The 27808-nt window shown below is 46.7% G+C and overlaps 6 protein-coding genes across 6 annotated transcripts; 1 reads left to right on the top strand and 5 right to left on the bottom strand.

The window, feature by feature from the left end:
* Window positions 1-1950: 1950 nt before the first annotated feature.
* Window positions 1951-3530, bottom strand: N7458_001069 (uncharacterized protein; the record flags this gene model as incomplete). Its single annotated transcript, XM_056904452.1, has 2 exons — window positions 1951-2785; window positions 2842-3530. 2 exons carry the CDS (start codon window positions 3528-3530, stop codon window positions 1951-1953), a joined length of 1524 nt encoding a protein of 507 aa, XP_056768559.1.
* A 5837-nt stretch (window positions 3531-9367) lies between these two features.
* N7458_001068 (uncharacterized protein) lies at window positions 9368-10461 on the bottom strand (the record flags this gene model as incomplete). Its single annotated transcript, XM_056904451.1, has 2 exons — window positions 9368-10332; window positions 10389-10461. 2 exons carry the CDS (start codon window positions 10459-10461, stop codon window positions 9368-9370), a joined length of 1038 nt encoding a protein of 345 aa, XP_056768558.1.
* Window positions 10462-14379: 3918 nt separating this feature from the next.
* On the bottom strand, window positions 14380-14892 carry N7458_001067 (alpha/beta fold hydrolase; the record flags this gene model as incomplete). Its single annotated transcript, XM_056904450.1, has 2 exons — window positions 14380-14735; window positions 14868-14892. 2 exons carry the CDS (start codon window positions 14890-14892, stop codon window positions 14380-14382), a joined length of 381 nt encoding a protein of 126 aa, XP_056768557.1.
* A 3027-nt stretch (window positions 14893-17919) lies between these two features.
* On the bottom strand, window positions 17920-18396 carry N7458_001066 (alginate lyase family protein; the record flags this gene model as incomplete). Its single annotated transcript, XM_056904449.1, has 1 exon — window positions 17920-18396. The coding sequence occupies one exon, from the start codon at window positions 18394-18396 to the stop codon at window positions 17920-17922; it is 477 nt and encodes a 158-aa protein (XP_056768556.1).
* Window positions 18397-18732: 336 nt separating this feature from the next.
* On the bottom strand, window positions 18733-19167 carry N7458_001065 (uncharacterized protein; the record flags this gene model as incomplete). The annotated part of the gene is made up of 1 exon (XM_056904448.1): window positions 18733-19167. One exon carries the CDS (start codon window positions 19165-19167, stop codon window positions 18733-18735), a length of 435 nt encoding a protein of 144 aa, XP_056768555.1.
* An 881-nt stretch (window positions 19168-20048) lies between these two features.
* On the top strand, window positions 20049-20825 carry N7458_001064 (polysaccharide lyase family 7 protein; the record flags this gene model as incomplete). The annotated part of the gene is made up of 1 exon (XM_056904447.1): window positions 20049-20825. The coding sequence occupies one exon, from the start codon at window positions 20049-20051 to the stop codon at window positions 20823-20825; it is 777 nt and encodes a 258-aa protein (XP_056768554.1).
* Between the last annotated feature and the right edge of the window lie 6983 nt (window positions 20826-27808).

Raw genomic sequence — 27808 nt, 5'->3', positions numbered from 1 at the left:
CAAAGCGGTACGCCCACATCTTGCTAACCTGCCTATCCCGGCCCGCTCGCTCAAGCGCGCGATTTGCCCACGCCTGGATAACCCCGGCAGTAGGTGGTAGATTCCACTTATACATTTGGACTATCCAATTGGTCAAGGCCTTCTCCTGGTATAGCGAAAGGGCATTTTTCAGTGGTGTAGTGGGTGTAGCAGGCGTTTTGGCCTTTTTGACGCGATCGGCCAGTGTAGTGCGAGACACGTTGAATTCACGCGCAATCTTCGTGATATTCGGTCTCTTTTGGCCCGAAGCCAATCTGCAGGCTTCGGCCATGCGAGATTCGTCAAAATTAGCAGATTTAGTCATGTTGGGTGGTTGAAATAGCTGATTGTAGGTAGGTGTTGAAAAAGAGACGGTGTTTGGTGACTTCCGGTAAACCGTGGTGCACCCAAAAGCGGAAGCGGTGGGTGTTACCAAAGGGCACGGATACCGTACAGGATGGTTCGAAATCAGATTCACCAATTGCACATAGAGGTTCTTTCTCGAACCCTCTCTTGAAACCCACTATCCCATTTAGAGTTAACCTACTCCTGACCCCGCTTCTTGGCAGTATTCCGATACGGTTTTAAATTATAACCTAAAATAGATTCCGTATTAAGCCTGTATAGTCCTAAGGGCTTCTAAAACGTTTATTTACGAGGTAGTTACTGTAGTGATTTGCTAGATATCATGTCCCGAATTATTTTAAGCCTCGAGTTAGTGAGTCTTGGAGCTATGTTGTGGAGAGACGACAGGGGGTTCTGAAAGGCGATGGAGAGAGGTTTTGGCGAGGAAGCAAAGAAGACCGCAGATCGGGGGAATTGGATCTATCCTCCTTAGTCCCCCTCTGCTTAGTGAGCAGGTGAAACGATTTCGAGGCAAAGGTCTGGGGTATGCTGGATATTAGGAAATGCACGTGACTTAGCGATCTGCGAGTTCCTAGGAGCTTCGTGGTCGCTCACAAAGCTATAGGCCGCAAAAAAATAAGGTTAGAAAGTATAAGCACATTATACTCTCCGTTCTCGATTATAGCAATTACAAACTATAATCTAGTGATTATCGGAATATACGCTGGAAATCGTTAGGAAGCATTGGCCTCTAGGTAATAAGGTTAAAGCGTTTAATGAGGACATGTTGGCTGGTTATCGTGGGCCTTACTGGATCTGACAAGTCTGGATCGGGTTGATCGGTTCCCAGGAACGGTGCTAGCCCTACCCACATGATCGCCGGACTACCACTTGGGAAGTCGTGCGTGGGCTGGAATGCACGGATAATTTCCTGGCTTACAGTAGCGCCCTGGGGCCACATGATGATCAGGCCGGGGTTGAGCCCCTCTTTCAGCTCGTGGCTGTCCTACGATGGTTCTTGCCATGAACCACACCCACATGGGCCAATTTATTCCATTCTGACATCGATGTCGTTTTTGGCTTTTTGAACCCTTGAATCTACGCGAACCCGCATATCTTCAATGATATCACTTCTGGCTCAAACCCGGGATGCGCAACCAGTGGGTTTCCGGCAAAGAGTGGGTGGGATCCCGTTACAGGGCTGGGGACACCTAACTTCCCGAAGATGGATGGTAGCGAGCCTGGGCGTGGCTTGATACGTTAAAATGTGATGATCTACATTTTGGTCGAATTCAAGAGTTGATGAGAAGACGATAGTGTGTATACTTGTGCTGCTACGTTCGATAAGTAAGCTGGACTACTTAGAATAATGCTTACGTTGGGATGCCTTCGTGGACTCCTAAATTTAGTATTGCACTGTCTTTGAAGTCAAAATTGCCAATTTCTATATTGATTTATATCATCAGAAAAAGAATGACTAAGAGAAGTAACCAGAAAAGAATGCATCAGAAGAGAATGGCACCATCCAACATCCCCAATACACTTACCAGACCAAACTGGTAACCAAGACACCCATGAGTGTCAGGCTTAGTACCCAGGGTCCGAGTTACACAAGTGCTTAGGACTGTCGAAGCCACCCATATTGGCAGCGTCAATAAAGGCCTTAGTCTTCTGCAAATCACCACTGCAGATCGGTCCACACCAGCAGGGACGGCTGTCATGGCCGTAGGGCTGCAGGATGAACTGCTTGAGTTCGAAGCTTGAGCTGATGGCAGCGCTGACGTCGCAAACAGGGACGGTGAAGATACCCTCCCAAGCGGCGCCATAAGCGCCCGGGATGGCCCAGCCTTTGGTGATGGCGTCCTCGGCGCGGGATTGGGCGGTAGCAGTGGTGTAGTTGTAACCGGCGACGTTGAAGGCGTCGAGGGAGGAGTTGATGATATCCGAAACGTTAAGAGGGATATCGCTGAATTCATTCTGTCCCAGCTGGGACACTCCAGGAGGCGAGATGACCCATCCCCACTGGTGCGAGGTTATCGAGAGGACATCGTCCTCCTGCCAGTAGTACAGGTACCAGGCCTTGCCGTCACGGCAGATTTTAGCGTCCTGGGGACCGGACCCAATACCCTCGTTGTCGTCGCAGGAACCACCCCCCAGGATGAAGACCTTCTGGGCGCGGTACAGCTGGTTAATGGAGGTGCCGACGAGCATGGCGGTCATGGAATCGGTGACGGCGTTCTTGTCGACGCCCTGGAACTCGAGGAAGGCACCGTGTGAGAGGTAGCTGCGGATGTCCTCATTGTTGTATTCCTGGCCGCCCACGAGCTGGTTGTTGGCGGAAGTGAACGACTTGATGGAGTCGACGACGATCTCGCCTAGGATGCCGCCCAGGTCGGCGGATTTCTGGAAGGTGTCGTCCGCGCTGTTTAGGAGAAAGCAGTTAGCATGAGTGTGTAAAGCAGAGACGATATAACATACTGGGGTCCGATCATAATATTAGCCGCAGTGACGCCGCCGCCATAGGCCGCCGCGCCGGCTCCGGCCCATGCACCGGCCACAGCCGAGGTAGCCTCAGACACGCCTAGCAAGGGAAGGCCGACTCCTGCAAAGGAAGCGCCGATTCCAATAATAGTGCCGAGGGCGGCGAGCACCTCCTTGAGGATATTCACACTCCGTTGGTCCGGTGCCTCGTAGAAGGTGGTCGCCCACTGGTCCTTAGAGAGGGCCGCGCCCAAACCGGCGGTATCGAAGGCCTCGCGGACGCCACCGAAGTAGGTGTGCAGACGGTTGACAGACTCAAGCACATAGTATGCCGGGCGGATGTCTTTACCGCGGCTGTTCAGCACGCGGTTGTCACACAGGTTCAGGTCGCAGTCCGTGCTGGAGCCGTCGTCCTGGCATGACCAGTCCGGGTTGCCCATGGCCCACTGACCGAAGGCGCCGGCGAACCCGACGGAGTTGTTGTGCATCAGCGCGGTATTGTTGGTCCACCAGCTGTCCAGCCAGCCCTGCGTATCGTAGGTATCCCAGTCCGCCTGATGCTGGCCGTAGTACTGGGAAATGGCGCCGCAGCGTTTATAGACGCCATGCAAGGAAGCCGAGGATGAAGGGGCTCCATGCACAGCGGGCAGGAGGGCCAGGGCCGTTAGGGCAACGGTAGGAAGCATCGTGAAGCTTGGATGAGATCTATAAGAGAAGATTCAACCTCGTAGAAAGACCAGTCAGTCACTCTGGGCTGGAATAGATATGAAGAGGATCATATCCTGTCGGGAGTATCTCGTTCTATTTATCTTCACCGAGGAGATGTCTTCGACCCCGCAGTTCACGAGATATTCCTCCAACTTACCCCTAGCAGCAAATCCCATCTCACTCACGACGGCTCACGTGGAACTAAATCGAGACACCCATAAGCGGCCTATCAGACACTGGCGTGCGATAAGGGTCCTGCTGGATCGAATCGCCTACCTCATCCGGGGTGTGTTTCGCGGGAATTAGATACTTCATCCGTAGGATGGACAGGGACTTACAATTGTTTCGGCCTAGCGGGCGCTACTACCTCGCATCCAGGGACATTCGGGATCAATGCCATAGTGAGTCCGATGAACTAAAAATATATCAAAGCCGTAGAGGTGATGATACCTTTTATGTTTTTTCCCTATGCTAAATAGGCCAGATGATGTCCTTTGCGGAAGCTTATATGCCCATAGCTTTATTATCCACACTTGTTAGTGCTAACGCATCAGAAGCTCTTTAACGTAGTAATTCAGTAATCTATATAAAAATAGGCAGCTTAGATAATTCCTACACTCCAATTTTCACCTTTGATCTTACTACTCGTAATCTTATCCTTAATTAGGAAACTCGTGGTATAGTTTGACATTCCCCCTTTAGGCAAGTGGTCACATGTGTGATTCGCGGTTTATGCCAGCCTAACCTAAACACTCATCTTGGTTAAGTTACATCTATAAACGCCACAAAATTCTTGTTTTAAGCATCGTACTCCCTACGGCCGTTAGCTTGCTACGGCTGAACCGTATCCGTGCCTTTCTGCCTACATTGTCGAAGAAATGGAGCGGTAACTTACCGCTAGGACAGGATGATTAACAGTGAGTACGCATAAGTTTTTAGACCCCCCGCCCCACACCCCCTATATTACATAATATACTGCCGGAAGCAAAACCTCCGCCAAATTCCATGCACCCTATAGGCCTAGTAAGGCGTATACCACCCTTTTGATTCAATAAATGCTTGCACCCTATTGGGCATAGCCTCAGAAAGGTGTTGTAGTTGCTTCATATCAATATTCTGCCAAGCAATCTGTGCAGTTTCTACCAAAATTTGCTTGGTCTTATTGTTGTTCTTCATTTGCATAAGATCTTACTACGCGTATCTAGTAGGCGGTCGGAATTAGTATGGGCGGTCAGCAAAGTGGGTCCAAGGGGGTCCAAAAACTTATGCGTACTCACTGTACAGATTGACCCTCATTTCCCTACGTTTGTATAGTAATTTGGTATTGTTGAGACCTGGAGCGGTAACTTACACTGAGTGGCCCACTTTTCCTTATGTTTTGTATTGTATTTTGGTATACTTCGCGTTACGGTTGCTGTAACACTGTGTACTGTATCGTATAATACAAAGAGGTAACCAAAATGGTACTGCTACTGATACCAATATGGCAGCCAGCACAGCCAGTGCTCAATCCAACAAGCGCGGAGACACAGTTCGCTTATTCATGACATGATCATCAGCGGGGAATTATTACGTCACATATGGTAGATGCTGGCTGCAATGCGCGTATCATGGTATTCTGAGGATCTCCAATATATAAGCAATTGTTCGCTAGCGTTGAACCCTTACCTGGTCAACAGGCTTCTACGCTGACTAGTAGATTTTATACTTGGTGTATCATGTACAGTATATAATTAAGTTCATCTCAAATACGTACAGAAGGTCATTTTCCACTAGATTAGCTTGATTCGCCGAGCTCGACATTTATTTCATCAGTATGTTCGTGGCGGGGATATCTCCCACCAGTTTCACTCCCGTTGAGACAACGTTGGTCCGATTCTTGGCTCTGACCATGTCTACTAAATACCATTTTCAAACGGATGAGCAGTGGTCGAAGAGTCGCCGCTGATGAAGCAATAAGAGCTACCCCAACCTCACAGTGCGATGTAATAAGGAGACCCATATAGTAAAAGAGATTTTTAGGGTCTATGAGATAATGAACATAAGCGAATCTTGCCAGGGTGGCAATGCTGGCACTTTTGTCCGAGAGTTAGTTTACGAAAATCTGCTCCCTAAGGGTATATTATTGCAGCAACATACCAGGAACCGATCGTCAAAATAATCCCAACATAAACCTTTGTATGAAATTCAACATTAAGGTGACGGACAATGAATATAGGCACGATGACGACTGTCCAATCAGATGCACTAATAATGGCCGAGTGAGCGTAGGTAGCCTTTACTGTCCCAGTTCTGTCGCAATTTCCTTGGAGGTTCCAGAATCCGGACACGGGTTCACACTGGAACAGAGCGAAGAAGAGCAAAAAGACACTGTAGGTGACGAGTATAGCGAGGACGACATAGAGAGGCCAGGTATGTTTGCGTTCGATGGTGAAGCGAAGGAGAAATAGGGTGATGGATAACTTGACCAAACATGTCGCTATTATGTAGGCCATCTCATATATAAAGAGTAGCTGAGGAAATAACTAAGAAAGGTTCAAGGTTGTTCAGGTAATTTAGGAGGTACTTGCCTTCAAGCCCATAACAAGCGTTGGTGGAGAGATACTCATCCACATGTGCCCGAAACTACCCTCTCGAACCCCAACAAGAATGCAGGCAGAACCTAGTCCAAACATTATCTTCCTCCGGGTTATTAGATTATGGGCTGAGCAACATGTGACTTTCGGCTGTAGACATACCAACGAGGCCACTGATAGGGTGTCATCCACTCCAAAACCCCCGGTTAATCTGATCCGCACATAGCACCGTAGAGCAACTGCAGTTATTGCAAGAACAAGCAAGCATATAATAACCGCAACAAGTTGGGAGCCGTGACCGCTCATAAGGGCTGTTAAGATAAACTGATGTTTGACGTGCAGCAGTGAAGATGGGCATGGTTACGTCATTATCACGTGATGTCATGTGCAGTTAGTTAGGATACGATTTTTCAAATTACGGTTTTTACGGCGCCATATAGCCGCACTCCCGCCAATACTTATAATTGGTTATTGAAATGACCGCCTTTGCCACCACTATTACATTCTATGACAGAGTTTGTGTATTTTACTAGTATCTCCCATACTGTATAAACCACACCGCACTTAGCTGAATAGCCTGGCGCTCACCGTCTCATGGGATATTTTTCTCATTACACACTTTCTCAATTGCTTTAATTTTACCCATGAGATAGTCCTACCATCAAAGGCATAGGATTGAATCATATTGTTCCATGTACTGTGAAGAGAAAGACTGGAGAGAAAATTCCGCGACCGCTAATCGATCTTGCTCCTTACAAAGATGAGATCTCCACTCTTTTTCTTCATAATACTCCCCTCAAAGCTATTGGGGACTATTGAACGTAGAGGTACGTAGTGAAGGAGAAAGTGACGAGATGTGTGGAAAGCTAAGTTGGAGACTAGAAGATGAGGTCTAACTAGGCTACGTACAAACCTGGCAAACCTACCAAACAAACAGGGACCACCTCCAGAGCCAGTATAATATTATAGCTCGGCCTAGAACGATCGAACGACGCCTATAGCAGTGAGGAATTCGGTAGCGAACTGTGATTCATAAAGCTATTCGGGCCCGTATTTAGGAGCTCCTCCGCCGAAGTGCAAGCTCTCAACGAACACTACAAATTCTACAGAAAGAAGGCACACCTATCTCTAACCGTACACTATATTCAATTCGGAAGGAGTACGGTATTCAGCTTCGTGTCGACGACCTAGCGTAGCAGTAGCTATAAAGGGATAAGCTTGCTACGATAATTTTACCGACTAAATTCGGTGTTAGAGATATTAAGAGGTACGGCAGGAAGCCCTATATACTTATCTTCGGTTAATAGGTCTCTTTTACCCTCGGTAAGTATATATACGACTTAAATAACTTTATACTAACCCTCTTAGTACTCTAGAGAGCTAGTCTACGATATACCGAGATCTCCGGCCTAATACGATTAAGCGTCGTACGAAAGATACCTAATAGTCCCGCTGGGCTTCTATCTACTATAGTCCGAATTATATCTAGTATATTAATAGATATATAAAGCTAGAGGCCTTCGGGATCGAAATCTACGCTGCTATTGATAGGTACTCCCGGTAGATCCTCTAGGTCTACGTCGGTGTAAGCGCGCGTACAGGCGTAAATATAAACCGCTAGTTCCTAGACTATCTTTCTACACATCTCTACTTGCCGTATAAACTCCGCGCTAATCTTAGATCCGAGACGACGATAATAGCTGATAGTTAGCTAATCCTTCAGAAAGCGTTGGATCCTTACATTAGGCCTTAGGACTGCTTTATTTATAGTAAAAGTTCTGCGAACACGCGAATTAGGTCTTAGTGGGTCTAACTCTCGAGGTCTACCGTCTTCGTCTAGCGGGATTTCTTCTATAGCTTACAGAGCGAAGGCCTCTTCTCCGGTAGTATTCCTGAACAGGTCTTATTACTCGCGGTATATATGCTAATTGTGAAGGAAAAGATAAGGAAGCTTCCTGGCGTGAGCTTATCTCTAAGGGAATCCTTTGATGGGGGCCCATGGAGACCCTGTTCAACTCCTGTACCTTCCGAGCCCGTCTCGAAGGCTTACAGACACGAGCTGCACCTCCGGCATGGAACATGAGCTGTTGCACGTATGATGTAGTCTCCCTGTGGAGCCCTGCACTTCTGAAATATTACTGCTCACCGCAACTATGAATCGGAGAAGACCTGTACCTCCCCGTCGACCATTCTAGGTCCTTTGTGAGGGTGCCCCGTAACGTTTCCTCATAGAGGCCAGACCGATTCTCTTCCTGACTGATTCTCTTCCTTTAGGACCGAAAGACAGTAAGGTCCGGTCCCGGTCCTCAACCTTGGGACCGAGACCGGCCTGTGCAGAGGCCCAGCCTATGCAGAGGCCTTGTTCTGAATCTGACCCTGTTGTTTCTCGCTCCTCTATATCTGCTCCTTCTTACCTAGTTGAACGGACTCTGGTCCAATGTACACGCCTTTATAATACCTCGTTGAATGCACGAGTAGTTTCCGAACTGACCTTTTGGCTTGTAACAATGGTCCGGTTCCGGTTCTTGCCGAGATCTATATCCTATAGCCTTAGGCGGTCTAGGGAAGGCCTAGATACTACGGGAGGGCTCGATACAGGGGCGAGCGCAGAGCTTATCGATCGATAGAGGTCGCGCGAATCATTGAGTTATGCTACGATGATATATGACAGCGAAGAACTAGCCGGTCTCCCCTTAGTATAACTATCCAAGTTCCAAGGTCCGAATATTGAGGTCAAGCACAAGCCGTTTGAGGTTGTCCTGGTTATGCCAAAGCTAGCCTCCGCAGATGCTTGTCCCGCTCGCATTAAGAGACTAGTAGGCAAAAACTTCCAAGTTTTCTCCCCTATAAAAAGTTTCACAATTATAGCTCGTCCTCTCCACTGAAAAACGAATGACGTTGATCAATGGGGGCTCCGAGCCTTACCTGGAGAAGGAATAAAAGGCATTCCGTAAAATTTAATTCATTCCCCAAAGATCGCTCGCATGAAAGACACGTTATACTCAAATCAAAAGAAGCAATCCAGACAATTCCTGTGCCAACTTTCCCACTTTGCATTACCACCGCTGCCTCCTACCCCGTCGAATATCTGTATGGACCCCACAGGAGCCTCATAGCAAGACAAAAGAAATTTGTAGTCGTAGTCGTTTAAACCCTCGCGAGTGACCCTTATTGTCGTGATCCTTGCTGCCCTTGCGGTGGCCATTGTGGTGATCAGGCGAAGTCTCGACAGCTTCCTCTTACTTGCGGTGATCCTTGCCATCGTAGTCCTTGTCATCGTGGTCCTTGTCATCGTGGTCCTTGTCATCGTGGTCCTTGTCATCGTGGTCCTTGTCATCGTGGTCCTTGTCATCGTGGTCCTTGTCATCGTGGTCCTTGTCATCGTGGTCCTTGCCATCGTGGTCCTTGCCATCGTGGTCCTTGTCGCCCTTGTGATGGCGATGGTGGTGCTCAGGCAAAGTCTCGACAGCTTCCGCTCGCTTGTGGTGATCCTTGTCGTCATGATCCTTGCCATCGTGGTCCTTGCCATCGTGGTCCTTGCCATCGTGGTCCTTGCCATCGTGGTCCTTGTCGCCCTTGTGATGGCGATGGTGATGCTCAGGCAAAGTCTCGACAGCTTCCGCTCGCTTGTGGTGATCCTTGTCGTCATGGTCCTTGTCATCGTGATCCTTGTCGTCATGATCCTTGCCATCGTGGTCCTTGTCGCCCTTGTGATGGCGATGGTGGTGCTCAGGCAAAGTCTCGACAGCTTCCGCTCGCTTGTGGTGATCCTTGTCGTCATGATCCTTGTCATCGTGGTCCTTGCCATCGTGGTCCTTGCCATCGTGGTCCTTGCCATCGTGGTCCTTGTCGCCCTTGTGATGGCGATGGTGATGCTCAGGCAAAGTCTCGACAGCTTCCGCTCGCTTGTGGTGATCCTTGTCGTCATGGTCCTTGTCATCGTGGTCCTTGTCGTCATGATCCTTGTCATCGTGGTCCTTGTCGCCCTTGTGATGGCGATGGTGGTGCTCAGGCAAAGTCTCGACAGCTTCCCCTCGCTTGTGGTGGTCCTTGTCATCGTGGTCCTTGTTGTCCTTGTGGGGGTGGATGTCGTGGTACTTAGATGATGGACGAGCCTGGTGTCCGGTAGAGATTTCTTCACTCTGGGAATGTCCGTCACGGTCCTTATGAGTTGGCGGTGAGGAGAGTCCAATGTCATTAGAAACTAAATCCTCGTTAGTACAACTATCTTCAAAGGTAGATAAGAAACGGGATATATACCAAGCTCGGCCATAGGAGCAGCACCTACAAGGCCGGCGACCATCAGAGTCGAGAGAACAATCGAGAACTTCATCTTTGAAGCTATATAGAGGCAAGATACTCGGAAGCTAGCGTATTTAGTTAAAGAGAAGATTTTGGATGAATATTGGTTTCGAACTGGGTCTGATGCCCCTTTTATATTTCTCACTCCTGGGTACTCGCGAGTAAAAGTTGAAGTGTAAAATCTTGTCTCAATCATCATCAGCCCCTTCGCGATATTCTTCTATCCTGCAAACCGGCTCATCAGTATGCACACCCTACAAACAGGCGCGGTTCGCATAATGCTGTCATTCCTGGAGCTCTGAGTAGCTCCTGTAGAAATGACATAGAAGCGTGATCGAACACAATCCAGCGCCCTACGTAGAGGAAGCCAAAAAGCTTGTTACGGAGGTATTTCTAGTCTATAGGTAAAGAGCTAGGGTGATCTGCTTAATCTTTTCCCTGTTACGGAAAATTGTGGCTGAATTTTTTTGTTGCCAGAGGTAAGGGGTCGGAATTTTTCAACACGCACTGCATTCTGACAGCACTCGGACGTGTTAGCATATAGCTATTTGCAGGGAGCGGTATCTAACTTCGTCCTTTGCTTAATTTAATTATCCATTTTTTTCCCTAGGAACCATCGTCTTCAACAACGGGTTATCCAGAGAATGGATGCTTGTAGTCAGGGGCTCGAATCAAGCCTACAAAAGTATAGTTAATAAAAATATCCCGCGTGAATTTCACGAGCCATCATCACCACATTCCACCCAACAAGCATATCGACGTAAAGATACCTATCACATAATATCGGTAAGCCCTAGGGTATATTTTAATTTATACCTGGCCGTTCATTCGGATCACGTAAGGTCGCGTGGAGACTGTCTTAACCTATTTCCGTGACGGGAAGATTGTCAAGGGTCATTACCCCTAGCCGGGACACTATACAAGGTATATGGACAGGGAATAGCGTAGTTATTGAAAATGGGGAGGGATTAAGTGAAGTGTACTACTTTTCAATTAGTAGTAAGGGTTGGAGAAAAACAGTGAATTAGACTTTCTGACGCTTACGACGATGCTTCATTAACCTTTTCCAAAAGTGTGTGTGTGGCCATTCCATACAGTTATAGGAAAATGTCGCAGCTGGATGCCCAATTTAGGATGAGGCTATTGACAGGGACATTAATGGGCTATTGGCGCGATCTTGATCCTGGTCTGCCTGGTCAGCCTAAACGGCCAGTTCGCATTCCAACTGGGCACGGGTGCTGAAGCTCCAGAGAATGGAACAAGCCGAGGGTGTGAAGAAACATAAGGTACGAAAGGGTATGCTAAACACCGAAATTCGCCTTACATGATTGATTTTGGTTCTATCTATCCATGATTCATTCCTGGCCAGGATGATATTGAGGTCATGATCAGATTGAACCTGTCTCGACATTGACAGGATCACTTGACATAATTCCCTTTGCCTTAGGCCTTGCAACTGGTGCCAATCAAATGTCTCTCTGCCTCCTTGTCCGGGTAAATCAGCCGAGCAGATTTGAATAGGCTTAGTCCTCAGCCCTTGCCGCTTTTTCCTCCCTGAGTAGAACTGAGCATGCCCCTGAGGAAAAACACATATCACTAATAGTAATAAAACATAATTGTGACTCTCCGCCTTAGTACTCCGTAGACTTTGCTGCAATCGATCGCGTTATAGTGGATTTCAGTACTTGAGCAGCAAATCGGATTTACATTTGTTGAACACGCTTCTGAGAATATAGGAATATAGCCTGGATTTCATAATCTCGCTTTAGATACTACTGATATCAGCAAAATCGGATGAGTCTGCTCGGAGATTTGTAATTTGCACGGGGAGAGTGACCACCAAAAGGAGATCCTGCGCGATTGACCACAAAGCTACCTCTGTCGCTAATAAGGCTATGCTCCTATGCGTAGTTATCATACGCCGTAGTAACTGTAACTCTTTATCCGCTACCCGAGTTGTAGGCTAGTTTACTTAGTAGTATCAACCCTAGCTATAACGGCGATACTACTGGCTCAGGGAAGGTAACCTAGACAAGGTATTCTGTCAAAGAGCGAAGAGATCGAAATTAAAGAGAAAGTAAAGGAGAGAAGCTATCGTATATATGCGGGAGAGGCCGAGTCTATGTGATTTAAGCCTACAATATCGTCACATTAGCTACGAAGGATTAAGTCAGTCTTTGAACAGGCGGAAGTAACCCCCGAAATCAATTTTGTATCCGTATCGATCAACCCCCCTTCATTATGATCTTGAATCAATAATAACATCGAATAATAAAAGAAATCAAAACAAATTTAGCGGCGCTTCTCTTGCCAAGTCGTCTCCGTGACTTCCTCCAGCTGGCGACATGATATCTTTAGATCTTCCTCCCCTTGGCGAGGCGACTGGTGACGGAATAGGCTTTCAAACGAGATAATAAAAGGATGATGAGTGACATTCTCCAGATCCCCTTGTTTAGTAATCCGAGTGGCCTGGGAGCGATAGATCCTGTTGCTCTGCCTCTCCCACTACTCAAGCCGGATTTCTGGCCGAGACCTATGATCCGGAGTGTTAAGAATATGTTGGCATCCTCATAAACAAGGACCACCCAAAACCGAACATCTAGGTTCAATTTTGAATCCGATCTAGAGAACAAAATTTAGAGACTAACGGAGGGTGAGCTAGTGTCTTCGTCTTGAGGGTTGAAATAGTCTCGATGATCACTTTGCTTGTACGAAAGAGGAGGAATTTGCTTGTCTCATTCGAGGCTGCGAAGCGAGCGGATTTAGATTAGAGGGTGTCAAAGAATTGAAGCTTTCCAAGGTATATGTAACCATTGATTGAAGGGGACAGATCTCTGAGAACGCTACCATCAAGATCAAGGTTGTAGCAGGCTTAGCGCCTCGGCATCTCCGTGATAAGAGATAGGAAAAATAACAGGAAAGATTTTGAGATGTAGAACTTTTCAAAAAGACGATAAACGATTCAAATTATAACTTAGACGAAGTATACGAATACACCGAAGAGGGGAGTGGTCAATTAGAGGAAGGAAAAAGGATCGAAAAAGAGACTGAAGGGTCGCTTTTAGTTATTATCTTTAGGGGCAGAATAAAATTACAAACCACTATTCCAGAATAACCCAGTTAGTCCAAGAGAACATTCTAGTCCACCAGCTACTGGTTCAAGGCAAGATGGTTTCTGGTCTCAAACATTCGGTATTTGAGAGGATCGAGTACCTCAAGAAATAGGGCACGGTGAGAAATGACGGCCATCAAAAAATGGTCGAAAGATACATAGTATTATAGGGAAAGTGCTGCTTCGGGCATAGCGTGAGCGAGTATAGACATGCTTAATCGATACCCCTGATAAATTCACCAGTACGGTATCTATAACATATAATATCTATATTCCCTCATCCAACGCCCAGAATATGCCAATATTTGCACTGACCTGGTCAACACACGTGATAGGAAGCTCATAGCCACAATCAAAGACCTTAAAGGTCGAATACTCTAACCCAATCGCCGCGAGAGCATCGTCATATAATCCATCGGCAAGGATCAAAGGATCTTTCGAACCAGCAAAGATCAACACCTTCGTTTTCCGGAGTCCAGCAGTGATATAACGCCATACTTCCTGTTGAGCAACGCTAGGTGCGTGATGAATGGAAGATATAAACGACGGCACAAAACCAGGGTGCATAGTAAGTTACCAATTAACCGCAGCCGTAGTATTAACGTGCGGGTATCTATCAATCAATGGTTCATCATCCTGACCGCTTGTTTTAAGTAGCTCCTCAAAAGCTGCCTTTAGGGGGTTGAGCATAACCAGGGTTCCTGACTTGGCGTTTTGGACCTCGCGTACATTAGCAGTAGCATTAGCGGGTCTTAGAGTACGTTTGACGAGCCATCTTAGGAGTGCATTTAGCACCAGGCCAGATAAGTACAGCAGCCTCATAATCCAGCTGCGGCGCTAGGCTCGAATTAAGCCAGCAGGGGTGAACAATATTAGACTCCGGACCAAGCCAGGGAAATTTGCGGCGAAGTTTGCGGCGATGCCGCCACCAAGTGAGTAGCCCATGAGATCAAAACCGTGCGGGGGCGCTCCTAAGCCATTCCACGAGACAGGAGAAGAAGCTAACGCGAGGAGAATTTGTGTCGTGAAGAGCCGCGCATCCTGCGGCAGGTCGGTTAGCATATCCGAATAGCCACGGCCCCAAAGGTCAATAAGAAGGACCCGGCAAGAGTGATGATCGACTAGTCTCTTCGCCAATGGGTACAACGCCAACGAAGGTGTCGAGATGCCATAGACAAAAAGCACAAAACGCCCTGTAGTAGGACCCCTAAATTAGAGACGAGGAGTAAGTTGAGTGGTTTGTGGAATAGTGATTAAGTCTCGACGCAATATACATATAGTTGTCCAAGCCCTTTAGCATATATATCGTAGAATTCAAGACTCACCATTCGTAACATCTAAACGTTCCATATAGACTGTTCACATCCCTTGCCCCAGGTAGGGCATCTAGCAGGTACGGCAAATTTGCTTTCTCTTCCTCTGAGAGGGTTTATAACTTGTCCCGCGGAGACCGAACAAGTTTTTCTTCTCTTGCAAAAGTACATATCCCGCTTATAACAAGGAGCGCAATGGCAGCCGTGATGGAGAGATTACAGATAGATAGGGAATATGTCGGAGGCATGATGGTATTATTGTTGTGAAATGAATAATAGCATCCGGCGTTTGCAAGGGCAACGGAATGCTGCTTCTGAAGGCGAGACTTAGAGTAAAGATAGGGGAAATAACTACTGATCCACCACTTATCATAGCTGGTTTTTTCCAAGGATACCGAATAATCGGCTAGCGATCGCGTACCTATAATCAGAATCCTATAGTTTTACCAGACCGCCCAAGCCTGGGATAGCTACTGAGGTACCTTAGTCTCGAATTTGCCTCGGATCATTTCTCACCCTAAGCAGGGGTACAGGGGGGACAGGATAGCCTTTCCTGAAGGGTAGCGATTTATGTACTCTCATAACCATAGTTTTTGAGGTTTGTTTTGGAATTAGGAGCTAACCACTTAGAGATATTTAATACGACACCGATAAAAAACAAACGGAAAGAGAGAGCGAAGGAAAAGCATCCACTAGCGGCTTATTCCAATTTAGGTACTCCCGTTTAGCCTTATGCTGGACATGATTTAGAATTAAATCTTGTACACCATTGAGGTATATATTTCTAATCACCTTTTCGCAGTAAAAGAGCTTCAAAGCTCAATTACTACCTCATCCTCATCACTTCTTCCTCCAGGTGCCTGGCGTGTAAACAGGATAACGCCAACCGTGGCCTAAAACGTCGGCTACAGCTAGCCGACCAGCAAACCCTGGCTCGGCTAGGGAAAAAACAGGTTCTCAAACGGCGGTTTGGATTTTTCTCGATATTCGGGTTTACCATCGCTGAGCTCATTACGTGGGAAACGGTTCTTGTGCTATTCTCCGAGCCGTTTATCAACGGCGGCCCAGCGGGATCGTTCTATAGCTACCTCGTCGCCCTCTCTCAACCTTGTCAGTATTCACGGTCATTTCGGAATTGGCGTCGATGGCACCCATTGCCGAAGGGCAGTACTATTGGGTCTACCAATTAGCGCCGTTACGCTAGAAGAAGCTCGCAAGTTACCTAATCGTATGGCTGAACACTCTCGCGTAGATTACAACCATTGCGACGGAGATGATCTTCCTCGGGACGACCATTAAAGGGTTGATGATATTAGAAACAACAGACTTCACACCCCAGAGATAGCAAGGCACTTTATGATCCTGGGCGGTGGTGGTCGTTGCCTTTTTCGCTGTTAACAATGTTCTGTTGTAGAGGACCTTCCCGGTCACTATGCCGTGTGGGCCACATCGGACGAGGCGAAATTTCTGCATGGACGCTTCACTTGGGCAGCATGGGATGTTGATGAGATATCTTCGGGCAAGATTAGAGAGCGAATTGATGGAGATGCCAACTATCTCAAGGTGGGCGTCACCGGTCTCTGAACATGTCAATATATGTAAAGGCAAGAGATAGGCCTCATACAGATCATTATGGGGAGTTGAGGAAGCATATTCTGCTGAAGTCTAGTCGACGATGGAAAAGCCATGATAGTGGGTGGTGAGCCTTTACAGTGGAGGGACGGAGGTAGCAAGTGTATAGCAGTTTCGTGTTAAATACATTCTTTGAGGTCTCACAGCCGTATTGTATAATTGTAAAGTGTAGCAATGGTTGGAATAGAATGCCCGCTGTGTATCGACCTTCTGCCAATTTAATTGGTTCCCCTTGGTAGACGGGAACCATATACGCATACCACGTCATACCGTTTTAGCTTGCTTAGACAGCCACGTATCTTGGGAATTTGAAGCCACCTAACAACTTTCCAAGAACGGATTGTAGGTTCGCACCGTCACTATCCCCTGGGCTGTCCCGGGAGTCTCAAAACCAAGTTGTATCGTTAGTGTATAATATCAGCCAATCCACGCGTGATGCAGGATCCACCACTATATAATTGGATAATCGGCTACTACACTAGGCCCCACTAGCTCATTTGAAGCTATCAACGCGTTGTTGAGCGCGTCTCTCTATTCTACTAACCTACCTACCTGCCTGCCTACCTGCCTACCTACCTGCCTACCAATACGATATGGCCCCGAAGCGCAAACTTGACGAGATCCTCGCGGAACTACCCTCTCGCGAAGCACTAGACGCGCGAATTCAGCTACTACAGCCATCCTCTCGACCTCCACCGCTCCATCTACCTAGTAGCCTTAATATCGATAGCCCCTATGCGCTGTTTACACTATTCATTAGCGAGGATACTATTCAATACATTAGCCAGTCAACGAATGAATACGCTCAGAGGAAACAAGCATCTGATACTAGCAAATCTAGCCCTGGCCGGCACTGGAAGGATACTACAGTAGTGGATATCAAGATATTTCCTTGGTATTCTAATCTATATGGGTATCCACCGGAGTCCACGTATTGAATCCTACTGGTGCCAGGAGCCTGATGAGCCACTGCATACGCCTCGCCGCTATACCTTAACGAGTTCGTCGAGGGTCATCGTCAGAATGTGCATCCCGCTTGGAAGAGGCCGCGGGATATCTTGGTCAGACTTGCCCGTAGCTTAAGTATCTACCGTTCAGCGTAGAAAACTATTGATTAGGTAAGGAATAAGGGTAGAGGAAGGCAGACTTGGTTCAGAGCAGTATGTCCAGAATACACATGAACTGAATATTACGGATTCAGGAGAAAGGGAAACAGGCTTCCCAGTTTTATGGCTCAGTGTAGATTTGATAAGTCATCTGCGGGGTTCCGAAGGGATATCCTCCGACATTCTCAGCCACGGGATGGACACTGCTTTCTGAAAGGGCAAGGGGCTGTGAAGAACCGTTAAGAATCCCTTACAAAGGAGTCGACCCTGACCCTCCCCTCATGGGTCCAGAGTCTTTCCGAGATCTACCCATAACTCCCCTCCCCTCAAGTGGTATTGATATTGTCCAACTGCTGCGGCGCCGGCCTCAACACAAAGATATCACCGCCAGGAGGGGGCAACAACTTCTTGACCGCCACCTCTGCCGTAAGATCGCCCTCCTGCGCCGCTGCATGGATATTATCCGTTGCTGCATACTGTGTAAACTGCAGCTCCGGATACTCCCAATCACCCGCGCCCCCGGTCGCCGCCGGCACCAGGAAGTTCACCGCCTTGAACAGCGTCTGACCCTGTGGGCCTTTGAATTTGAACAAGTCGACTCCCAGTTTCCGTGCGATTAATGCCCAGCGTAGGTGTGCGGTGAGATCGAAGTTGGAGTAGTGGAAACTCCGCGTACGAGCAAGCTCTTGGGGTTGGGAGCCATTAGATGTCACTTGGTTATTGATAAAGTCCTTTGCGAGTTTCACCTTACTGAGTGCAAGAGAATGGTTGCCGGTGAAGAGGGCAAGGGCGGTGATTTGCATATTTGCAAAAGTGCCATGATTGTTCGTTGCACTCGATTCTTCGACTCCGAATGGCGAATAGGTAAGCCATAGAAGGAATTGTTTGTTCTATTCTTGAAATGCTGCTGCGTCTGTCTTAGTCTATCCGGGGGCACCGGTGTTTAGGATAGCGATAGCGTCGATGACCTTAGTATAGTCCTGGGAGAAGTCGACGATGCTAATCGATCGGCCAGTGTTGGCGCAGGGAATTATCTGCGCATGATCGAGGTTAGGGTTCATGGCCGTCTTTGGGTCGAGGAACTAAGTACGGATGATTTCTGCTGTATAATAAGAATATGTTGGGTTGCCGGTGTAGTATCACGCTAGGGAGAGGGTATATATTGAATTGAACAATTTAATAGAGTTGATCTTGTCTGGGTAGTTGTCAACTTCCGGGTTGCGCATACCGTCCTTTTGAATGTAGGGGCAACTATCTGGAGTATTGGAATTAGGCCACCAGTATGGCGCTTGGGAGGCATAGTCGTGGATCGTGCCATTAGGAGGTGCCTTGGTCTTTGAAGTTACCGTCCAGGGGCCTTGATTAAGCCAACTATCGGCGTGGGCAACGAGACTATCTAAGGAAGATTTGAGACTACGATCGCCTCTATTGAGACGCACCTCTGCATCCACGAGGCGATAGCCGTCAATGACAACAGTGCCCGGAGCCTTCCGGGAATTGGAGTGTTCAGGATCGGGCAAGGCGGCCACAATGTTGGCCGTCAAGAGTAGAAAAGATATGTATAGGACGCGCATAGCGAAAATATTAGGTCATGCAGGACACGTTAAATGAGATTAGGAACCATGTCTAATTTTTTCTAGTTATAACGGATGTCACCAGTACTCTGTGCCCACTTTATAGATCGAGCTCAAGCCACTTCCCCGGATTTTACCCAGTCCCAATTACGGAAAAGTTGTTTTGTCAGCATGGAAATGTTCCACCAATCAAGCACCACATGAAGCGAGGGTTGCACAGTCTCAGGGTCGACTCCGCTACTGTATTAGGACGGTTAGTTGGAGAGCAACTAACTAAATTAGCTAGCAATGGATTTATCAGAGATCGCAAGACGCCCCACTTCAGCAACTACCTAATTTGGAAAAGCGCCACCGTATACTCACCGTAGGTATGGGGCGGGGCGGGTTATGGGTAGGTGCGGGCCATGATGCAGCCTATCCTGGATGGAGAATGTTATTCGTGTAACTTGGAATAATCCACCAATCATGCAGATTAAAAGAAGGACGAAAAACTTAGGTAGATCAGCCCCAGTAAGGCTTATTTCGCCTTCTATTAATAATTACATCAAACCCCTTTTTATGAACCTCTATCCCTCTAACTCGTATTGGTAATAGCTCCGCAGGGCCCCCCGCGACTGAACTAACCTGTGAGGCAAGTGGTCGGTCAAGATTCAAGGAAAAATTGCCCTTGAAACTGAGCGTTACATTGGCCAACAGGAATTTTATCCCGCGAATCCCACTAAGTTTTCTTGTTATAGTTATAGCAGGTACATCATTCTTCAAACATCTGTAGATAGAAGCAGCAGATATATAAGTAGCATCAACATCATCCTCACTGCTATAAATCTTTTCTAATTCAGTTGACTGCCTCTTCATTGCATCCACAAAAGAATTACGGCACAATGCGTCTTATACCTTTCGCTCTTATGTTCTCACTGGCTTCTGCAATTCCAGGCTACACAGTTAGTACTCTCGAGGCTCGGGCTCTCAACCCTCAATGCGCTCCCGGTGGAAATTTCGACTTTTCCAGCTGGGAACTCCAGTTGCCTATTGGGAATCCGGGCAGCCCAACAACGATTTCCAGCTCAGCCCTCGAAGGTTGCTCTGGATACCAAGATCCCGGACATGATTACTTCTTCACGGAGAGTGGAGATGGTGCTTTGGTCTTGAAGGTCCCTGGTGCACCATCTTCCTCTGGATGCGTAACAACCCCAAACACCAAATTCTGTCGGACAGAGCTTCGAGAGCAGAGTCCGTCCAGCTGGGACCCAAGAGCCGCAAAAAACCGACTGAGTGCTACAGTCTCTGTGCCCAAGCCTGATAATAGCAACCACGGCACAGTCGTTGGCCAGATCCACATGGATGCAAGCGTATCAAGCTTTCCAGTGGCAAAACTCTACTATAAATCTAACGGTGACATCTCAATCGGGGTGCATAAATCACAATCAGGCGGCACTGAATACTACACCTCAATTGGAAATATTCCTGTGGGCAAGACGTTCAGCTACGAAATTCGATATGAAAATAGCACCCTATCCCTCAGTATCAATGGTGGTGCTTTGAAGGAAGTGAGTTTGGGCAATTTAAACTCACCCTCGAGTTATTTTAAGGCCGGAAACTACAACCAAGGAGATACTCCGTCAGAAGTGCATTTCTTCGACATTTCTGTGCAGCATTGACTGATCTCCTACGTGGCAGTACATGTCGCGCGTTCTATCGTAACTTCACTTACGCTTTGCTTTTCCCGTCTTTTTTCCTGTCACCCTTCCCGAGTTCTCTATCCTGATTAGTGTTACAAATGGGACGATCGAAGGCGGTAGGATTAGGAAGATGGTCGATGAGTTTGCTTGTTTTGATCTCAGGACTGGCGATGGGAGCAAACATAGCCGGATTGGGATGAGTGGGTTTATCAACAACTTCCCCTACCAGATAGATCTCTCCTTCCTTCTTCCCTCAGTCTTGTTACCTTCGTTAAATGCACAGGTAGTTTTCGAACTTTCCTTCTGGCCCGTAACAATTAGCCGGTTGTCGGGTAGATCTACTATCACTATATACGTGTCGCGTGTTCTGTCACACTTCCCCGGCTTGTTGTGGCCTAGATGGAATATCATCTACTATCGAGATGAGCATTCTGATGTTCCCTTAGATTTCTCACTAGCGATGCACTCCACCCACTTATCTCTCTTGCAATAGCCACAGCCCCTATCGATCGCGTGGCAATAGCAAGCCAGGACTTCATCAGCAGAAACCAATGGAAAACCCTCATGATGGATAGGGTGTTCTGCAAACGGTAACTGGCCTATCAACGGACTAGATGAAGTGATAGAACATCAACATGCGCAACGGACAGAGAACATCGTACTTATAATGTCCAAAGATACTGTACCAAGGTTGTAGGGAATAAAAGTAACCATGTAGATCTTGAAACGAATTTACTGTATTGTATGTGAAGAAGCAACTTAGAGGATGTGCTCTTCGGATATGGTTACATAAAAGGATAGCCAAAGTTCACCTTGGGAACTTTAGTCGTAACTAAGTATTGTCGTCTTCTATCGGTGCAAATATCCTTTTCTATGTATCTAGGCAAGCAACTTATCTACTAGTCATAGTCTGCGGATAGTAACGCTGAATAAATCGGGGCATATTTTCCTTCCACACCTTGTGCCTGCTCGGGGTCCGTTCAACATAATGGACTATGCCGTTAAATATCACGCTTACTGTGAATGCGTGCGTCTTGATTTGGTGATATGGTGCAACAACTCCCAAGTCATCTATGAGTCTCTGTAGGTCCCTGTAATGAAATACTGGAATATATGGTATTTAAGGAAGGGCCAAGACGTAGGTGGCTCCGTGACAAAGCTGCGGCCGATCCTACCAACTATTGAATGCGTGCAGTAACAGACGATCAACTTGTTCCCGGGAACCAAGAAAAGCTTAATTAGGTTCCTAGGAGCTTTTGGGGCGTTATTTCGGATTATCGGAATATAGCAGCGGAGCCCATTTATTTGACTTGTACTCCATCCGCAACATGTTTAGATACCGCAAGCACTACTGTAGGGGATTTTGCACTCTAAGTATGTTTTACTTGAAGTCGCTTGGAGTAATTTTGACGATCCTGTCGTTACTCTTACATCTTCTCCACTGTATCTTTCTCTGCCCTACTCTTCGCTCAGCTGATCTTATTGCGAGAATTAACTTCTTATTATCCATTTCGGTATGCCTACTACTAGCTGCCCGATCAATTCTTATATTGCTAGAGGTTAAAGCACCTGCTGCAGCAATCCTCCTTGCTGCAGCAATCCTCCTTGCTGCAGTTGGCGTCTTTGTGTCCATACAAGGGGTATTGTATTCTCCACCACAAGAACAAAAGAAAGTTTGGTGAGGGGTCTGATCTGGTTCCAGTTTGTTCAAGTCTATGCCCATCTACGACATCCCACCTTCCAACCTCACCAACTGAAGATATTCAGTTTCATGTTTGCTGGTACTTCAACAGCAACAAAGTTAGCTTCCTGCTTTGTTGGGGCCCTCATGTGCTCACCAACCAGGCGTCTGTTCATTTTGGTGATCTCGCTCGACTATATGGGTATCGCTTTGTTCCACTGGTGGCTAGTACGATACACAATCCCTGGTCTCCAGCTGCGGTCGAAAGTCAAGCGTCTGGCATGGTTTCTCTCTGGCATAGCCTCGATCAGTTGCCTGATTACTGTGATAGCTTTTGTGTTCAATTGCTGGCTGTTGCTCGTCGGGCTAAGTTCATCTGACGTTCATTCTTTTTACCCCGACGCTGATTAGGTCAGTTGAAAAGCCCACCAAGCCCGTTGAAATTAGTGGTTGATCAGATTCTTAAGGGCCATGAAATTGCGCTGCATAACACTGCACTACTAGTGAAGGAGAACGCCGATCTACGCGCAGCGAATGAAAAAGAAACGTCAAAAGCGCACTCGATAGACTAGGCAGATTTCACACGAAGGGGGTCTATCGATTGAAGAGGGCCTACAGCTAGCTCAGCAGCCAATTCAGCCAGTAGAAGCTGATGAGGTAGTATCGCATGAAGAAGTCGATCTGCCTAATCAGCCGATTCAACTGGCCAGGAGGGCTCCTCCTACCTGCAGTGGATGTAGAGTAACTGGGCATAGGATTAATCAATGTAGAAATCGCTAGTTTAGGATAAATTGATGCGTTTTGGTCACGATATTCTGTTCTAAAATTTTGCAATGGGGGTGTGTGGCCAGCTCGGCCGTGGATTACGTTATACATAGCGATTTGTACACAGGATACAACACAATATAGAGCAGAGGATAAGTTAGAATCGAAGTATACGGTATGCGGATGCATTCCGTCCTGGTTGGCATTCGCAGCGACAATATTCATTCTGACGAGGAGCAAATCGGCCTCAACGACATTAAGAATTGCTTAACCCGCAAAAACACTCCAGGTCCCCCTTGAAGACCTCTCCATTCCTCGAGCCATCCAAGTCCAGATTCTCCGACGAGCCCTTCTATTTTGGTTGGAGGTATTTCTTTAGGGCATGCATCCTCCCGTCTCGGCTTATTTTCTACTAACTGTTCCCCCGCGGTCTGTCCTTCCCCCACCCCTCCCTCTATCACCACGGTCCCGTCCTTGCTGCACTCACTTTCATCGACGCAAGCACCGAACCATTCACTCTGTCGGTATTGAGACATACAGGGGAATTTGATGATTGCTAATCAGACTTGGTCATTCTGATTGAATCAGCACGATATTAGGAACCAGAAAATCTTTGAACACTTCGTCTATCTGTGCATGGTGATTGTAGTGATAAGAATGTCCCTGTAATATGCCTATAGAGACTTTAATCCTCAAATGAGTGACTGCCATGCGCAGAAAAATTGAACAGCAGCGGTCCTACATTACGTCGGATTCCTTGGACTCGATGTGCCTGAGAGATTATTTCACGCTTGTCTCTGTTGCGGGCAAAATTGAATAATCTGCATTTCGGCATTATGTGTATGCTAATAGGACAAAAATGCACACTGAAGTGGAGGATCTAGCCAGGCTCAGTGGGGTGTGTGTAAATGAGCGGCCAAGAATTAGAGAAAATATAATAGAATCAAGGGTAGGCTTCCTTTCTTTTCTACTTTGCCGCGAAGCTTTCTTTGTTTGCTTAAAAGCACTTTGCTAATAGCAAACAACGCATATAGCGGGAGACCCGCATTCGGATGCCTGATTGGCCACCGGGATATGTATAAGTCTGGTATCAAGAACGCTAGCCAGGGAGTCTTCCAGGTGCGCTAAGAGGAAATCACAATAGGCCTACTCTAAACTGCTGTTAATTCCCCCTTCCCCTTCCGCAAATTTGTACGGAATAACATATATGTCTAATCTGGGCAGAAAATATAGTACTTCCTGTCTCCCCGTATCCTATGCTGTTTTTGATAGCAGTATAATAGAGTTCCATACGAGGCAAATGATAATGTACAGTAGTATTATATCAACAACGCTGCTAATTTTCACGGGGACCACACTGTTTTCTGCTCTCCATTATAGGTATGTTGACAGTATCACACATATTCATTTCGAGGCAGGGTTTGACCGGTGGAAGTAAGAATCACAGCTTCCCAAGAAAATGATCACATTACGGCGCATAGACGACATCATTATCTGGATGATACTATAGATAAGATGCACAAATACGCGTAGTACGGGTTGGGTAAGAAAAATAGTGAAAAATTAGAGGGCCACTCAGAATCTTGTGGTCTTAGCAATTTTGACCGTAAATAATCGTACCGAGCTAGATTCTCTAAATTGTCAATGAATTTTTCTCCCCTGAAACAGGGGTGAGAGGCCCCGAGGCACTGCCATCGTTAAAGAATGACTGCGTATACACAGAGAAGACCTTACGCTGGCTAACCCTTACAGATGAACTCATCTGTGTAAAAGATAGAAGCCAAGTTCGAATATTGCTGTAAACCATAGACGCTGTGATAGAGTATGAATGCATCATTGTATGACCTTTCCAGACAAGCTTATTACAATGTTGACCTAAATGGTTCGTTTGACAACCTGCTGTATATGTTCCCTCCAACCCCGTCCTGGTTGAAAAGAAATGCATAATAGGAGGGAAGCGTTTCATTTAGCCACAAAATTGAGCTCAGACCGTACAAAAGATACGAATTGCGTGATATCTGACCTTTACAAGGGCTCTAGAATAGGAAACTATGATTAAGCACCCTCGGTTTCTTCTAAAATACATAAAGTACGCGTAGACTTCGAGTTTACTTTCCGTCCCAGCCCAGGAGAAACCTATTATATTAATTCCGATCCAATTCCTCGAATTAATACGAACATAAGATTTCAAACATATATAATGACCAATCTTTACTGTCATTGGCAAAGTCAGTAAACGTTGTTTACCCTCCACCCACCGAACTAAAAGTGATAATAGGAAGTGCTAGACACGGACCGATTGCGACTTGCTAGGACTTGGTTCAAGAGTTTGCAAGGAAAGTTACTACGGTTTATGAGATCTCAAAGGCACATATCTTTTCACTTCCTATCGAATTGTTGTACGATATCCTAGACTATCTTTCCGTGGAAGATATGGGCTCCTTCGTATTTTGTCGTTGGGATCTTTTCCTGTCGTCCATGGAATTTCTCAAACGTACAGTTGGACCAACACTCCGAAACCTTGATGGTCTCATAACTTTATTCGCGCGGCATTCTTGGCCTAAGAGCTGGTTGCAGTGCATCGTACAGCATGCAATCAATTCTAAGCTATCGATACTTCGAGATATCGACTCGCTTATAGCAGTCAATTCAAGGACAAAGCTGTCAGAAGATGTCTTTCGAGAGATTATTCGCGGATGTGCAGAGGACAACTAGCTAATATTTCATAGTATGCTAAATTGCCGTAGTTACGAAGCAGCAAATTAATACCTCATACACAGTCCACGTGCAACCTTTGACATAAACAACATAGTAATGACATCTCTACACGTAGCTGTACTGAGGCAGAAATGGAAATTGTGGAAACAATCGATATTGTCCTTCAGGATAAGGAAGAGTCGCAAAAATTGATATACATAGATCAACTTGATGAGCTTGGTAATACGGCACTGTTATATGCAATCTCAACCGTTTCCACGTCTATTATCCGTACGCTCGTCTACGCTAGAGCCGAAGTCAACCGGAGGGACCGCCTTGGGTTTACGCCTCTTATGGATGTATACTATCGAGGAGATGAAAAGGTCATTTCCTGCTTGATTGACTACGGTGCTAATGTTACTATGCGTAATAACTTTGACGTCTCTGCACTAGAGTGTATCATGATAGGAGAGAGTGAAAGCAAAGTTGATATCTTAAGGCGTCTGGCCTGTTTTGCAAACAGACCATAGCTTAACAAATCACTTTCCTATACTTTTAATAGCTTAAAGGAATTCTACCTAATACTTGTGCAGTGTAGTGCGGATCCTGAATATGCTGGTCTGTTGAATAAGGAATCAAAGAAGCCTACGGATATCATTAAAGGACGAGGGAGATTGCAGAGTGAAATAGAGCCTGTTAGTGTTCCCGTTGCATGGTATAGAAGTAACCTAATGAAGAATTACCAGCGACGGATCTACCAAGTTGGCTAATCGGGTCATTACGAGATTAGCAAAGCAAAACAATGGGATCTTTCCGAGCTTGAGAATCTTCCTGAAGTTTCGGGCAGCAAGGAAACAATACTTGACATACCATTGATAAGTCGTGTCGCTCAATACCAGTACAACTTCAATAACATCGAAAAAATCGTTGCTGTGGTCGCACCATATTCTGAAAAGTCGAGCCAGGAATCTCAATCTAGGGAGCCTCTTACGCGACCGACCTATGTTCTGGTCAAGTGGAAAGGTATCCTTCCTGAGCATCTGCAGCATTCTTCTCTAATGGGAGACTGCGAAATCTTTATCCTGAAAAGTAAGTTTTTGCGTGCAGTCCCAAAAAGGGAAAGGGCTGCCTGGAGAGACCGGATTGAAGACTTCTATTGCTAAAACAAAAATGGGTAATCTGAAGCATAGGGTGTCCATAAATAGTTGGTACAGGTTTAAATATATTGGTTTACGGGGTTTCGCTGAAGCTCATAAAATGAGAGAGACTCTAGGCAGGCCAGAGTTATTTAAGATAGATAGTCTCTGTGATTCAGAAAAGGACTCCTTCGTCTTCCGCCGATTCGGTTAAATAGGCTGGAATAGCCTGGGAGGGAGCCATTATGCGCTGGTAGGACAGAGATGAAGCGAGATGAAGCGAGACTTGTCTCTGTCTACTTCATTGGCTTTTCTGCGGCCAACTGCTCTTCCTAGCTGTTCATTGGATACACGGTGGGATTGGCCTTAGAGGGAGGCTTTTCCAGGTGGTATTCGCCTATTGATTATGATGGTGTCATAGACACCAAAACACACAGGAAGAAGGGGAGAACGGAGTCAGATTAGTCTATCTCGGAGAGCAAGAGGACGAAGAAGGAAAAGAAGAAGGGAAAAGGCCTATATAGGCCTACAAGAAGAAAGAAACAAAGGCCTGGGCCTGCAATCAGCAAACCTGCATGGCAAAGGAAGACGAGCGCATGCACTGCCAAACGGGCAAGGTCGAGGTCGAGTCATCACATCCCCCACAGGGCCAAGGCCGAAGAAATCCAATGTGATCAAGGTTG

Source organism: Penicillium daleae, assembly GCF_028827525.1.
Source record: "Penicillium daleae strain IBT 16125 chromosome Unknown utg000002l_segment0_segment0, whole genome shotgun sequence".
Classification (NCBI taxonomy): domain Eukaryota; kingdom Fungi; phylum Ascomycota; class Eurotiomycetes; order Eurotiales; family Aspergillaceae; genus Penicillium; species Penicillium daleae.
Note: the sequence above shows the minus strand (reverse complement) of the source record. Positions and strands in the feature narration are given on the sequence as shown.